Source organism: Marmota marmota, unplaced genomic scaffold (genome assembly GCF_001458135.2).
Source record: "Marmota marmota marmota unplaced genomic scaffold, marMar, whole genome shotgun sequence".
Lineage (NCBI taxonomy): Eukaryota > Metazoa > Chordata > Mammalia > Rodentia > Sciuridae > Marmota > Marmota marmota.
This window is the reverse complement of record NW_025999990.1, coordinates 49,832,516-49,848,158: the sequence shown is the minus strand read 5'-3', so window position 1 is coordinate 49,848,158 and position 15,643 is coordinate 49,832,516. Positions and strand designations below refer to the sequence as shown.

The window sequence follows — 15,643 nt, the reverse complement described above, 5'->3', positions numbered from 1 at the left end:
GGGGGGGGGGGAGAGAAAGAGAGAGAGAGGCAAATTTACTTGATAGTCTATCAAAGTAAAATTATAGAATCACAGTATCTTAGAAAAAAGGACTCACAGAGATACTCATGTAGTAGTTGAGGAAATAGAGGCTCTGAGAGGTGGAGTTGGTGGAGGTCAGATTTTGGTACTGGGTTCTATACACTAGTTTTCCATCTCTGGGGATGTTCCTTCCTCCATCTATTTATTCTTTCATTCAGCCATTACTGGGCATTCACATCAGCCATATATGGTCCTGGGGCAAGTAAGACAGGGTTCCTGTCCCAGAGGAATTCACAAATAATAGAAAAAAAAATTGTTGCTTTTGAGGATAGTGAGTGCCATGGTTTGGATGTGGTTAGTCCCCTAAAGGTTCCACCACCCTGGAAGCTTGGTTCCCAGGGTGGTGGTGTTTGAGATGATGGAACCTTTATGACATTGGACTTAGTGGGAGGTGATCAGATTATTGGGGTTCTGCCCTCCAAAGCGATTAATGTAGTTTTAGAGGGATCCTCAATTATTTCTGTAAGAACAAATTATAGTAAAATAACAAGTCTGACTTCTGAATCTCTCTGGGTACCTGTCTTACCATATGATTTTCCTCTCCCACATGCTCCTACCATAATGCGATCTGGCATGTGGTATATACAGAAGGCTCTCATCAGAGCCTGGTAGAGGCCAGCACCATGCCCTTGAACCTCCTGAAATGTGAACTAAATAAACCCTTTTTCTTTGGAAAATATACCTGGCCTTGGGTATTTTATTATAGGAAGAGAAAACAGACTAACCCAGAGAGTGAAAGGGGAGCCTGGTTAGTAGATAAACAATCTCTGTATAAAGGGTAAGTGTAGCAGTCGGGCAAGCCGACCAAAGGTAGGGTAAAAGAAGATATTTACATTAGCCTGGGGTTCAGAAAAGATTTGGGCCTAGCTGGAAAAATGAGTAGTGAAAGGATATACATATGAAAGGTGTGAAGGGAAGGAAATTGTAATTGATCTGTAAACCAATGAGAGGAGCCACTAAAGGAATCCTAGACCTGCCTTGTTTGGGAGCATGATCTTATAGTTCAGCCTGGATCAGGCTTGACTGGGTTTTTTGCCCTAGAATTTTTCTACTAATTTATTTGCAATATCGTTGCATCTTAAATATTATACTTTGACAGCTGGGAATACAGCCCAGTGACAGAGTACCTATGTACTATGTGTGAGGCCCTGAATTTGATCACTAGCACTGCAAAAAAAAAAAAATAAAATATATATATATACACACACACACACATAAATCTGAGTAGATATCTCTGTTTCCCTCACAAATTCTTACTTTTCCTGATTTCTCCATGGATTGAATTAATAGCTTGGATAATTTTACAAAATAAAAACTCCTGACACTAGAGGTCCCTTCAGTTATAATATTCATAATCCATTATTTCATTCTGGGAAAAAATGATCTGAAAATATTGAGCCAGATCTTTTAGGTCAGAATTGCACATCATTTTCTTTGCTGATTATCATATTGATTTGAGTATAGGTTAGGTAAATATAGCATTTTATGGAACTCAAGGACTTTTTTTTTTTCAAAAATGGGGAAAAATAAAACCCTTGCACTTTTCTTATTCACAAGTGAATTAAGGCTCTAAACCTTTGGCTCGGAATTATTGGGAAAATATTGATGAAGAGATTGTTGTAGTGTGAGACTTTGACCTAATCAACATTTTAGATATTTTATTTTCAAAATGGGAAAATATCTGTGCTGGACAAAAACCCAGAAACTTCTAGAAGTGAATTCTCAAACTACGTAGACATGTCTTCTTTCTTTACAAAGAAAAGATTATGTTCTGTTGTGATCCTGTAGTGGCATTGTTCACCTGCTTGGTGGCAAGTTTTCCCTTAATGTTAATAGGGAACTTTCCAGTAGATGAACATGGCCCTGTGTACTCAGGTCATAAAGAAAGGGGACTGAACACAAAAGCAACTGGTGAATGAGAAGGAATTTATTTCATGCTCAGTGGAGTTTGGTGTAATAAAGTCTTTCGCTGCTGGTTAAATCCATGACTGGAGGAAAGATTCTGTCCTGTGACTTGGAGGTAAAGGTACCAATGAGTATTGCAGCAGCATTAACTCTAGTAACAGTGTCTCTCCACAAAGAATGTATAATTTAAATTATTAAATGGGAGACCAAGTACTGGGAGAAACAGTGTCAGATGTGTGCCAAGCTCCAGCCCTCCTGCCTTTGATAATTCTTTGGTGTATCTAAAACCAAACTCTTTTTCTTTGTAGGGTCATGACCCTAATGCCCTGCCTCACTCCAGGATTTCCTCTCCTTCCTCCTGCTTGATGCCCCTGGAGTAACCTTCTATTGAAATTTTTTAGTTTTCTTTGAAATGATTCAGCAGCCTGAGGGACTTTTCAAAAAAATTATTTTGACAACATGCTTTTTCCAGTACCTATTTCCCACTTTCTTTCTTCTTCCAGCAGATGTTGGTCACATGCCGTAGCATGGAAATAATAATTACTCTGTGAAGTGAGAATAATATAAAATAAGAATAAGGCAGGATTTTTAGTGCCTTTTTTTCCCCCAATTACAAGCTTCTTTGAGAAGGAAAATTTACTTTTAGGGAAAGACAACCTACACGTTTTAATGAAATTGACCAATGAATAACTTAAAAGTTTTTTTTTTGCACAACCATGCTAACAAAGCAATTTGTCTTTTCATTGAAAGTATGTGTAGAAGACAGTAAGGTAAGGAAAAATGGGAAGTTCTGTTTTTCTTTTTCCTTGTGGTACTGGGGATTGGACTCACGTCCTTAGCATGTTATAGGCAAGTGCTCTGCCACTGAACTATACCTCCAGCCTACATTGGGAAATCTTAAAAACCCTCTCAGAACAAAGAACTACCTGATGCTGGTGACCACTAGTGATGTTACTCACCAAAACAATGCTCAATGTATGTACATGAGATGTGAGCTACTTGTCCAGGTATAATCCTCCTGCCCTAGACTCCTGAGTTGCTGGGATTACAAGCATGCACCACCCTCAACTCTAATAAGTGCTTTTTAATAGGTACACAGTAGGTTTTAATGTAGCAGCTCTTACAAAAATAACCATTTTTGTTTTGCAGTTTAAATGATTAAAATATTTATATTAGAAAATGTCATCGAGCACATTAGGTACTACCTGCAAAATAAAAATTAAAAAAAAATGCACCTTTTCTATATAACTAAAATTATACTGTGATATTTCGAATGTCATGGGAAAATAAACTTTTCAGAAATAGTATTAACTATATGTCCTTTACAAAGAAAAGATTGTGTTCTGTGCTCTTTGAAGGTCAAGTACCTTAGAGGAACCTCACCAAGCTAAGACCCTCCTGTGCTCTGTTTGCAGTGCCCATTCATGTGGAATGCCTCCTCCACATCACGTGCCATTTGGCCGAAGTTTCTCCATCTTTCTAGAATTTTCACTGCTATTATCCTCTTTGAACAAGATAAAGTTAAATCTCTAAAGAATCTACTTTTTTTCACAATCATGTTTTCTGAATAGTTTGGACCTGGTACTGATCCCAGCTGCTCAAAGATAAAAATCAGTTGAGACAAAGGGACTCTATAGAGGCAAGGATTCATTATGAGTTGAAGAAATATCTGAAAATTGGATCTTTGTGTTCTAAAGTTTTGTTCACCAAAGAAAACAGGCAATAAGGAAAGTGAAGAAAGAGAGAAAAAAAATCCAACACAATTACAGGAAAACCTGTGAGTCCTACCAGAGGATTGCAACTGGAACAAAGTGAATAGATGCCCTTCTTCTCGGGGCGAGGTCTGTAGATTTCACTGGTCAGCATGTACATTTGAAACTTGTCTTGAAACCTATTTCCTCAACATTTTTTATTATGGAAATTTTCTATCAGAAAACTAGCAAGTTCCAGGTGCAGTAGTGCAAGCCTGTTATATCAGTGACTTGGGAGGATGAGGCAGGAGGATTCCAAGTTCAAGGCCAGCCTCAACAACTTAGGGAGACGCTGTCTCAGAATTTAAAAAAAAAATAAAAAATAAAAAGAGGACTGGGGATGTATGTCAATGGTTAAGTGCCTTTGGGGTTCAATTCCCAGTAACCCCCCCCCCCCCATAAAAAAAAGAATAGAAAACAGTATGTAGTGAAAGTTTATTCTCCCACAGAGATTCAACCATTAACATTTCGCACTATTTTCTTTATCAACAGTCTGTCCACACATCAGTCTGTCTGTCTGTCTATCCATCAATCCAGCCTATTTTTTGATGCATTTCAAAATGACTTGAAGGTATTAAGGACACTTCATGCTTAAACATTTCAGCATTACCTCAATATTTGTTTATGATTATTTTATTATTTGAGGTAAAAGTTGCATATAGTAACATACTCAAATCTACCCAAACCTTAAGTGTACTCATTCTATGATTTTTTTTTTCACAACTGCATATGCAAGGGAAACCCAGACTTTCATCAAGATACATTCTACTTCAGAAAAGTTCCCTTGTGTCCCTTCATGGTCAGTCTCCACCCAGGTAGCCAGCATTCTTGTTCTGAATTTTTCTAATACATGAGTTTTGCTTGTCCTAGCATTTCACATCAGGGAAACCAGACCGTGTATCCTGCTTTTGTGGAAGGCTGCCTTCATCTCGTGCTTGGTTTTGCCATCTCTTTTTGATTGACCTATGAAGTGGGTTGGGAGGCTAAGCTGATTTGGTGAATCTTTGACTTTCAGGTTTGTTCCCTGCCATTCTTAATCTGGCCAGCCATGCTGACATCAGTGCCAACGCCACCTGTGGAGAGAAGGGGCCCGAGATGTTTTGCAAACTCGTGGAGCACGTGCCTGGCCGCCCTGTACGCAATGCCCAGTGCCGGGTCTGTGACAGCACCAGCTCGAACCCCAAAGGCAAGTGCAGTTCCTATGCATTTTATTTTATTATTTAATTTAACATAATGTTTGGTGCTGGGGTGGGGCCCAGGGCCTTCCTACACTCTCCCTCCAAGCTGCACCTCATTCCCACCCGTGGGATAGTTCAACCCGGTCCTGATCCCAGTGGCTGAAAGATAAATATCAACTGAGACAAAGGGATTCTGCAGAGGCGAAGATGAACCGTGAGTTGAACAGATCTTGAAAAATGGATCTTTGTGTTTTAAAGTTGTTGTTGTTTTTTTTTTTTCCTAAAGTGATAACTGAAGACTTCTCTCAGGAAGCCATGCTCTTCATTTTCATTGAGGGTTTAAAAGCTCTATAATTTTTAGAAATTCAGGAGCTGAGCGGAATGCCTGTTTTTATTTTCTCTTAACAGAACGCCACCCAATATCACATGCGATAGATGGCACCAACAACTGGTGGCAAAGTCCCAGCATTCAAAATGGGAGAGAGTATCACTGGGTCACAATCACTCTGGACCTAAGACAGGTAGGTCTGGCCAGACTCTTTGGGGAATGTCTGGCTTGTTTTCTAACACATTCTTATCTCACTGTTTTCCACCAGGTGAAGTCAAATGATGTACAGGAGCAGTCCCTGGCACCATTTCTTATCACACTTATCCTTCTCAGGTGTCTCTGAGGAGATGAGTGACATTGCCTACAGGTGATTGATGTTCTTTGTAGCTGTGTGGCAAGGAATCCTCATCATTCAGGACAGAATGCCAGGCAGTGGGCTGGATGTCCCAGGGAGAGTCACAGACACCTGGGGCAAGAAGGACAAATGCACAGAATCCTTAACTTTCAACTTTCTGTCTTGTAGTTATCATTATACAAATGTATTGTATAAGGATTGCTTAAAGCTGGGCATAGTTGAACCTCTTGACCATATCTCACCTCTGCTAGATGCTGTCTGTCCCAGGCTATGTGTAAGCTGGGCTGCTCGGTACTAATGTGAGCAAAGTCTTCAGCATGAGAGGGAAAGGCCAGGTAGATTAGCTCTGTCACATCTTCTCCTACCTGGCTTCAAGGCCAAGATGAGAATTCAGGGTAATATGATATTGGTTGCCCCAGTATTTCTGGAAATGGGAAAGGAGTCTGTATGGAAGGCATGAAGAAGAGAGGGGGAGGTATGTTGGAGCTATTGTTACAATTTCTGATTTGAGTTCTCTGGAAAAGCCATTGCATGACATTCACGTGTATTTCCATTCAAATTCTCCTGTGTCATAGATTTTTGTGTGAAATATTTACAGCAGTTGAAAGAAGCAAGTGGTTGAGGTGTTCACTGCAGGATTGGAATTTGTAAATTTAGTGACAATTAGGATTTTTTGAAAAAGTGATAGCTTAAATTTTTTTTTTAAATATGCTGGATTTTAAGTAGAAGGCAATATTGTATAACTTTACATAGCAGGAGCTTTTGATCTCTAAGAATTATAGTGGATGTGTTTGCAAAATGTGACATTTGTGAGACTTTTTCCAAGTTGTTTTCATAATTTTGTGGAATTAATGCTTTCTATAGCTTTTGGCTGTTACAACTTAAATTAATATGATGTCTTATAATATTTTTGAATTCCCCCAAATAAAAACAGAAAGAGCCCCTTTTGTTGGCCTGAAACTCAGTGCTAAGAATGGTTCTGTGGGCATTTTTTGGTTTTCCCATCACATTTCTGATTTATTTTCCTTTTTCTAAAGGAAAAAGTACAACCATGTTGATTATTAAGAAAGCAGTATTCTATAAGTGCTATCATTTGGATAAGCGTCCTGCAAAGGCCCTTGTGTTCAAAGCTTGGTGCCATGTGGCACTTTTGGAAAGCGGTGGAAACTTTATTAGGTATAGCCTAGTGGAAGGAAATTAGGTCACTGGGGACATGCCTTAAAGGGAATGTGGGGCTCCTGGGCCCCTTCTTCCTTTTCTTTTTGTTTTCATCTGTCAGGAGGTGAGCAGCTTCCTCTCTCATGTTCTTTTTGCATAATATTCTGCCTTGTCATAAGCCCAAAAGCAATGACACAGATCAACTATGGACTGAAACCTCTGCCTTTCTTCCTTATAACTTGATTATCTCAGGTATTTTGTCACCATCACAGAATGCTGACTAATACCGTAAGGTGAGCCAAACTAAGAACTGGATATTTTGCCAATAGACTTCAAACTCTTTTTGAACTGTCCTCTATCTTGACATTGATTATGCTTGACTTCATCCTGAAGGGAACCCTTTTGTTTGGGATTGGCCGGAGCTAATGTGAGGAATTCCAAAAAGGAGTATCAGTTTTAGATCCTTAAGACATATTTAAAAAACAAGCATGGATGTGTAGTTACAGATCTCTTTAGGTAATTTCTAGTGTTTTGGAGTGGGCTTCTTTCTAAAAGAAGATAATTAAAACAATACTCAGAAATTCCTCTATCTTTTACAAGCACAAAAATTCTGCAGTGCTTTCAGTTTAAAAAGGTATATTGTGTATATGTGTACATATATACATATGCACTAATTAAAATAACAATAATAGAAGGTAGAACAGTAGAGTAGAGCAAGTAGATGGGAGAGGACAGGGAGGGTAAGGGAAGGTGCTGGGGAATGAGATTGAGCAAATTATGTTATATGCATGTATGATATGGCATAACAAACCCCCTATTATGTATAATCATAATGCATCAATTTAAAAAGTACACTATACTTATATCTGGGCAAACGTTTCTGAAGTTTATTGTTTAGGTTTATTTTTTTATTATAAGCATTTTAAAATGTGTAGAACACATATTACAGTGAACACACATATCTCCATCCTTGAGATTTTTAAGCATTGTGGCACATTTGCTTCAAGGGGACTGCAATCATCATCGCATTTCACCAACGAATGTTTCCATTTATATATTTAAAAAATAAAGATATTTGTTCTGGATAGACATCATACCATTAGCCTGCTTAACAAAAGTAGCAATAGTTTTCTAGTAACTGTTTTGTCACCCAGTTTTCTCATTTTTTTTACCAGTGTCTTCTATGTATATATTTTTTTCCTTTCAAACTAGGATTCAATAAGGACCACCAAGCATTGCATTTGATTGCTGTGATCCCTGGCTCTTCTGATCTGAGTTGTCCTCTGCTTTTTTATTTAATGGTATTAAATTTTTTAGTAGACCAGGTCATTCATCTTGAATGTCCCACATTCTACACTGGCTGCAATGTTTCATCGTGGTTCTGAAATGTTCCTTTATCCCCTCTATTTCCTGTCAAATGAACTCAGCTCTAGATACTTAATTAAATTCCATTAGACAAGAACGTGTCAGGGAAGAGCCTGGCTGCTTCACCTCACAGGCAGCCCTGAGCTAGTTGTCCCTCCAATAGTGATTCCTGGAGCATTAGCTCCCTCCTCCTCCCACATCTCCTCCAAGCTTCTCTGGTCTTGCTGATGCTCAAATTTAGGGCTTAGCTACACCTTCCTCTTACTCTTTTCTTTTGCCAGAATCTGCATGTTTCCCTTTCTGCCCAGCCATCAGCCACTGCTGGTTAATTCCTAGATCATGTACTCCCTGAGGTCAACTCTCCTCTCCTTATTTTCCCTCTGGTGTTTTTTTGAGGGACGTCTGGCTCATTCTTGCACACCCAGCCATTGACGTGGCTCAGGCACGGTGTGAATACTCACATCAATGTTATTTTTTACTTCGTCTCTTTTTTTGTTTCCAGCTTGATTAAAAGATGATAGTGAACTAACAAGCCTTTTGACTGTTTTAGTCCTATAGAAATGTAACACCTAAAGTGCAGATTTCTAAAGTAGAGTTACAGATAGATCTTAATATTATCAGGAGCAGTGAAGCTTAACATTATAAATATGTTCATGTAACTCAATAAATATATCAGCTCCTGAGGTTTTATGACAATTGATTTCCGTCTGTGTTGGCAAATGTTGAAGACATTGATCTCATTCTTGATTCTTTAGTTGATGACAGCTGTTGACATCACAACATTTTTAGCCTCTATGTATAATGCTTTACCTGGAAGATAAATTAAAGATAAAAAGTACAGCTATCAGAAAGTCCATAGATGTTGTACAGTTTGCAGTAAGGTTAACTACAGTGTTCATTTTGATCACATATTACAAGAGAAGTAATTACATTTATTTTTTTACTTCTTATAAATGATGCCCAGTATCCTTTTTTTAATTGATTCATATTTTAGAAGCTCCTCTTAGATGTTTAGTAAGATCTTACTTTAAAAATTCATGGGAATGGAATGTGTGTGGTATTTTTGTTTTAAGAAAAATAAAGCTGAGTGAACTTTAACAAATGTCAAAGTGACATTTGTGTGGTGGTCTGCATTAATACAATGCTGTTCACTGTCGAGTGATTTAGAATTTCATCCAGCAACCCCCAAATGAGCCAGTGATCACTTTTGATGAATTAAAATTGAAAAAATATAATTTGGGGGGAGGATGCACAGTCTGTGGATCTTGAATTTTATGACTGTCAAAATTCTTTTAGGCCCCTCTAGTTATATTATGATATAATATTATGTTAGTGCTTCTTAGCAGAACAGAAGCATTTCCAGTTTGAGAAATGATATATTAAAAGTTAATAGAGGGGTTGTGGCCGGGGTTATGGCTCAGTGGTAAAGCACTTGCCTAGCATGTGTGAGGCCCTATGTTCGATTCTCAGCACCACATATAAATAAATGAATAAAAGAAAAGTCCATCAATGTCTAAAAAAAAGTTTTTTAAAAAAATTAATACACTGGCTGGGTGCAGTGACACACACCTATAATCCCAGTAGGGAGCTGAGGCAGGAGAATCTCAAGTTCAAAGCCAGCCTCAGCAAAATCAAGGTTAAACGACTCAGTGAGACCCTATCTTTAAATAGAGCTGAGGATGTGGCTCAGTGGTTGAGTTGCCCCTGAGTTCTATCCCTAGTACCCCATTCCCCCCAAAAGTTAATACACTGGGCAGATGAAAAGAAGTTCAACATCATTAATCATGAGGGAAATGACAATCAAAACTACAAGATGGTGGGCTGGGGATGTGGCTCAAGCAGTAACGCGCTCGCCTGGCATGTGGATCCTCAGCCCCACATAAAAATAAAATAAAAGATGTTGTGTCCACCAAAAACTAAAAAATAAATATTAAAAAAATTCTCTCTCTCTCTCTCTCTCTTTAAAAAAAAAACTACAAGATGGGCTGGGGATGTGGCTCAAGCGGTAGCACACTCGCCTGGCATTCGCGGGGCCCTGGGTTTGATCCTCAGCACCACATAAAAAAATAAAATAAAGATATTGTGTCCACCTAAAACTAAAAACTAAAATATTAAAAAATTCTCTCTCTCTCTCTCTCTAAAAAAAAAAACAAACAAAAAAAACCCATAAGATGCCACTTTACACTGATGAGGATAGCTATTATAAAAGAAATAGGAAATTATGTGTCAGCTAGGATGTGGAGAAATTGAACCCCCTCTTCATTGCTGGTGGGAGAGCAAATGGTACAGCCACTGTGGAAAACAGTGTGTTGGTTCCTTAACAATGAATCACAGCATTATAATATGACCTAGAAGTTCAAGTATATACCCAAAAGGACCAAAAATAAGGACTCAAATACTCATACTTAACTTTCAATAGCAAAAAGGTAGAAACAACCCAAATGTCCATCAAACAGATGAATGGATATGCTAAATGTGGTACACACACATACATATATGTATGTATACATATATGCATATATGTATATACACATAAAATTTATGTGTGTATAGAGAGTATTTTTCAACCTTAAAAAGGAATGAAATTTCTGACACTACAGCATGAATGTATCTTCAAAATGTTATGCTAAGTGAAATAAGCCAGACACAAAAGAAGAAATACTACATTTCCCCTTATATGAAGTACCTAGAGTAGTCCAATTCAGAAAGACAAAAAGTGGCATGGTGGTTCTTCAGGGCCTGGGAGACAGGAGGGTGTGTGTGTGAATGTTTAATGAGTGCAGGATTTCAAGCTGGGATAATGCAAAGTTTTAGAGGTACATGGTGGTGATGGTTGTGAATTTACTTAATATCACTGAACTATGCACTTTAAAATGTCCAAAATGGTCATTTTTATGTTGTGTACACTTTTCCACATTTAAAAAACATAATTCACCATATCTTGTGATCCAATCAGGAAAACAGAGACTATACCAGGCATGTAAAGGGATTTATTTAGTATGGGGAATTGGTAATACAGTACTGGAAAATTGGGGGAAAAAGGGATCAGAAAGGTAGCTCTGGGAGAGTAATGGCTGAGGAGGCAGGAGTGTGGGGCTAATAGCACCTTTGGACTTGGAGGAGTGTTCACTGTTTCTGTGGGGCATGGCGAGGTTCCTGTGGAAGCACCAGAAAGCAGGAGACTGGAGTCAACTGGCCCTTCCAGGCCAAGGATGATGTCTTGAATGAGACTGGCAGGAATAGCAAGTCAGCAGGGGCAGTCCCACCTCCCTCTTCAGAATCCCAATCTCTCTCCTCCAGACTCTCAGCCTCCTTCCTCCTTCTTTCTGGTACCTCCACTGGGGAGCAGTGGTTTTCAGAGTTCCAGGAAGCAGAATCCAGAAAGGTAGGCTGGATGTGACTTAGCAACTGGCACAAACACTCTCTTTGCAGGAGGTGGTGTCAAGGCAATGACATAAACACTGAGTGGCAGCCTTTGACATCCTGGGACATTAGTTTGTTATTTATGGTAGTCAGCCAGATTCTGAATATGCTCATGTGTCTTTTAGATTAATTTTGGAATGGAAATGCAAATTTTAGAATTCTGGAAAAATCATGGACTGCCTTCTAATTCATCCGCAGATTAAGTGTCCTTGGATGTCAGCTGAGAGACTGCCTTAGGGCAGAACCTTGGTACTGTGAATCTAAGGACAGTGGTAGAGGAAATGGAGAAGAATTTTTTAATGTGTGGATGTGTTTACTATTAATTTTTGGTTGTGAGGTATGGTAGAGATGCATAGAGAATGGTAATGATATACATTAGTGCAACTTGCAAAGTAGAATGTAATAGCATTAAGAATGATATATAGCACCTGACAAAATTCCTCACACTCAATAAACCTGTGTTTTCTTTCCCTCAGTCCTCTTTCTAACTCACAAATTACTTTGGATTCCCAAAGAACTTCAGATATCACCAGGGGGAATGCTAAACAAGACCTTAATATAATCTAATTAGAGATAGTTAATAGTATTAACTAAGAAGTACAATTGTGGGGGGAGCTGGGGTTGTGTCTCAGTGGTAGAGCACTTGCCTAGCATGTGGGAGGCCCTGGGTTCAATCCTCAGCACCACATATAAATAAATAAATAAAATAAAGGTATTGTGTCCAACTACAACTAAAAAAAAAAATATAAAAAAGAAGTACCATTGTATAGATTTTTTAGAAAATTAATTTATAAGTCAATGATTATTTTTCTGATTTGGAAAATAATATGGGGTCATCGTAGAATAATCAGAAGGTAGAGATGGGTGGAAAGAGACAGAAAAATTTACAGTTCCTTCATTCTGAAATATTATTCCACTAATAATATTTTGTTGTATCTGTTTTCAGTCTTTTGCATGTGATTCCATGCATTTTATAATGATGCACGTATTACAAATTTACTGAGCCAGACCCTATGCTACTACACACTTGATCTGGATTGTCATTAAATCCTCATAATCGCCTTACAAGCCTCCCCCCATTACTATCCCCTTTGACAGACAATGAAACGAGGGCTTAGATAGTTTAAGTAACTTGTTCAAGGATAGGACTCCTGACATTCCAAGAACCTGGGCTCTGCCTCTTTGGACCACATCATTTCTCCAGCTGAGATTAGATGATATATGCATTGTGTCTTGATGGTTTATTTAACATTTTAGCACACACATTTCCCAATAAAACTACAACCCATTAATAATTTTTAAAGCTGCATTTGTCTTTTATATGGTTTACCCATCATTTGCACAATAATTCCTAGACCTGGTGCTTTGGTTATTTTTTAGTTATGGATAGTAACTTGAGTTTTTAGTTAAAAAAAAATAGAAAAGAAAGTCAACTTCATCTGTATGCCAATGAAGTAATGCAGTGAATAGAAATCATTTTTGAGGTTCATATTACAAATTTATGGTTAGCTTTATTTTGAGTATATCTTTAAGAAGGAATGTTGATTGCCTTGGATACATGTAAGAATGTATAGGTGCAGGTTACAGACTATTTGGCATTTTCTTCCTCCTCCATGTTATTTCATCTGCTCTCCCTACAATCCTGGAATGCAGTTGTTCTCTTCTTTCTAAGAAGGGAAAGGGCAACACAGAGCCAGTGGATCTCTGGCTTGCCCTGGGTCATGCAGTTCATCTGCTAAAGCTTGGATTGCAAACCAAAATTTCTAGTTCTCTGAGCACTATGCATCACTGTTTCACCTCCTGTATCCCTGGATTCTAATCCTCGTTTTCCTTCTCTTTATGATTTTAGGGGGACACTCTTACACTTTCCTCTTGATTTGGAGAATATTCAGATGCTAGCACCCTCCGTCCCCACCCAGTTCCTTTGCCTGCATTGCAACTTGAAGGAACCTCTCCCTGAGAATCAGCAGAATATTAGCTCTTCCTTCATGTACTTTTGCAGTGGCTGGTAGTGCTGCTACCTAACACGTGCTTTTTGGCCAGGAATCAGGAAAATGAATCAAGGGTTTACATTTTCCTTTAAACAATTTTTAAACTTGGGCAAAAAAAAATCACTAGGAGGGTCCAATTTGTGAGTAAAAATCCTTGAAGAGATAAAATCTGTTTCATAAAAGAGAAAGTGTTTCCTTGGCTTTGACAATAAAGCTGCCTTTTAGAGCAGGACCTTGTTTTCTGTGTAGGTTTAATTAGGAAGTAGCACTTTGTTGTGGGAAAATAGTCACAGAAAGGCCTTTGTTGTATGCAAACCTTTAGACAAGAGCTGCTTATGTGCTGGGTTTTATAAAACATCATTAAACTGAGTGTCTGTTGTGTTTCCCCCACCCCCCTCCAAATTCTGAAAAATTGACCAAAACTAGGTGAGGTTGGTGACTGTATTCAAATATAAAGCATTTGCTAAGCACATTGACAAGGTCCATAAGAAAGGAGGCAGAGTTGCACATTCCATCTTTAAAAGTTTTTAGGACAAAATCGCATATAGATTGGTACTCCTTATTACAAATGAGTCTTGACTTCATTAAAAGAGGTTTAGCAGAGACCCTTCCCCGAAACTCACTGATAGAAATCACTGGTACTGTGTACTTACATTGATTCAAAACCATTCTATTTCCATTTTCTATTGCTTCATGCTGGTCTCAACCAACTTTTAAATATTAAGTTTTTCTGGAATTTTTCAGTGAATAGATCCAAAGAAATCTCAAGGTCTTCATTATGATTTGGAAATAAGCCACACTACATTCCTGCCCTTCAGACATTTGTGTGTGTGTGTGTATGTTTTGTCATGTTCTCTGTGAAACTTCTATTTTCAGATTTATGTCTCCTGTTTTAACATTTTTACACTTCATTTAATCTTTTCACACATAGCTTGTCTTCTGGTTATTGATTGCTGTGTAAGATGACACTGGAAAACTTGGTGGCTTAAAACAAAAACATTTATTTTGTACCTTTCTTGATTTGTGGGGGGTCAAGATTTCAGAAAAGGCTTTGCTGAATATGTCTAAGGCTGGAGACCCTGGGGGAGGAGGAAGAGCAGTTGGGGGAGAGGCCCTTGGGCAGCTGGGGTAGACCCTGGGGCAGGTAGGGACAGGCTGGAAGTCTGTCTCTGTGTGGCCTCAGGGCCTCTCTGTGGTCTCTCCATGTGGGCTGGTGTGTCCCATCTCAAAGCATGGCTGCCTCCAATAGGTTGCTCACTGTGGGTTCAGAGTTCTGGTGCAGCTGTTCCAGAGAAACAGGCAGAAATTACATTCCCTCATAGACCTGGCCTCCAAGTCACACAACACCAACTTCCCCGTGCCATATAGACCACTGTCACTAAGGTGGGCAGATATTCAAGTGTGGGAAATGTGGACCAACCCCACCCGTCAGTGGGAGGAGAAGGGAAGAATTTGAGACCTGTTTGGACTATGAGTGCCTCGCGCTTAGAAGGCATTCCTCTAGGAGGTCCAGGCTTTGCAGCCTGACAGATCTTTTCTTCCAGGGTCCCACAGGCTCATACTTAGAAGAAGTGGAGAGCTGTATCATTCAAACAGGGACACCAGTACTGTACTTTAAACTTCTAGAGGTTAACAGCAGGTGAGCTGAGTAGGTGAAAATAATCAAGATCAGGCTTCAGAAATTATATGCGGTTTCATTTTTTTGACAAAATTTAGTTTTTAACTTTCTCAACAAGCGTGGTGGTTTGCAAAATAGTTCAGGATAACCATCTTGCCATTGGATAGAACTCACCAGGCCTTCCCTCATTTCCTTATTTGGTTTTGAGTGGCAGAAGATTGGCCTGTCTCAGTGTCTCCTATTCCAGCTCATAACTGGGAAGGATTTGGGGGAATGAGCAAGGACAGTTTTGCAGGATTCTGTCAGAATATGCTTTTCACATCCTGAACTGTTTTGGCATCAAAATAAAGCTTCTTGTATATTTATGGAAAGAAAGGGAAGTCCGTTCTGAAATCATTATTTCTTCCTGTTGTATTGAGGCATCAAAAAAAAAAAAAATGGAGATTGTGTTTTAATTTCTGAAGAAAAAATTACCTGTTTGAGACAAATA

At 38.7% G+C, this 15,643-nt stretch overlaps 1 protein-coding gene across 1 annotated transcript in view; it reads left to right on the top strand.

The window, feature by feature from the left end:
• Lama1 (laminin subunit alpha 1) overlaps nucleotides 1-15,643 on the top strand; it is a 156,725-nt gene that overhangs the window by 23,116 nt on the left and 117,966 nt on the right. Inside the window, exons 2-3 of the mRNA XM_048806544.1 lie at nucleotides 4,753-4,923; nucleotides 5,324-5,436. Of these exons, the coding sequence (XP_048662501.1) occupies nucleotides 4,753-4,923; nucleotides 5,324-5,436 (284 nt within the window). The remainder of the gene's footprint in view (nucleotides 1-4,752; nucleotides 4,924-5,323; nucleotides 5,437-15,643) is intronic.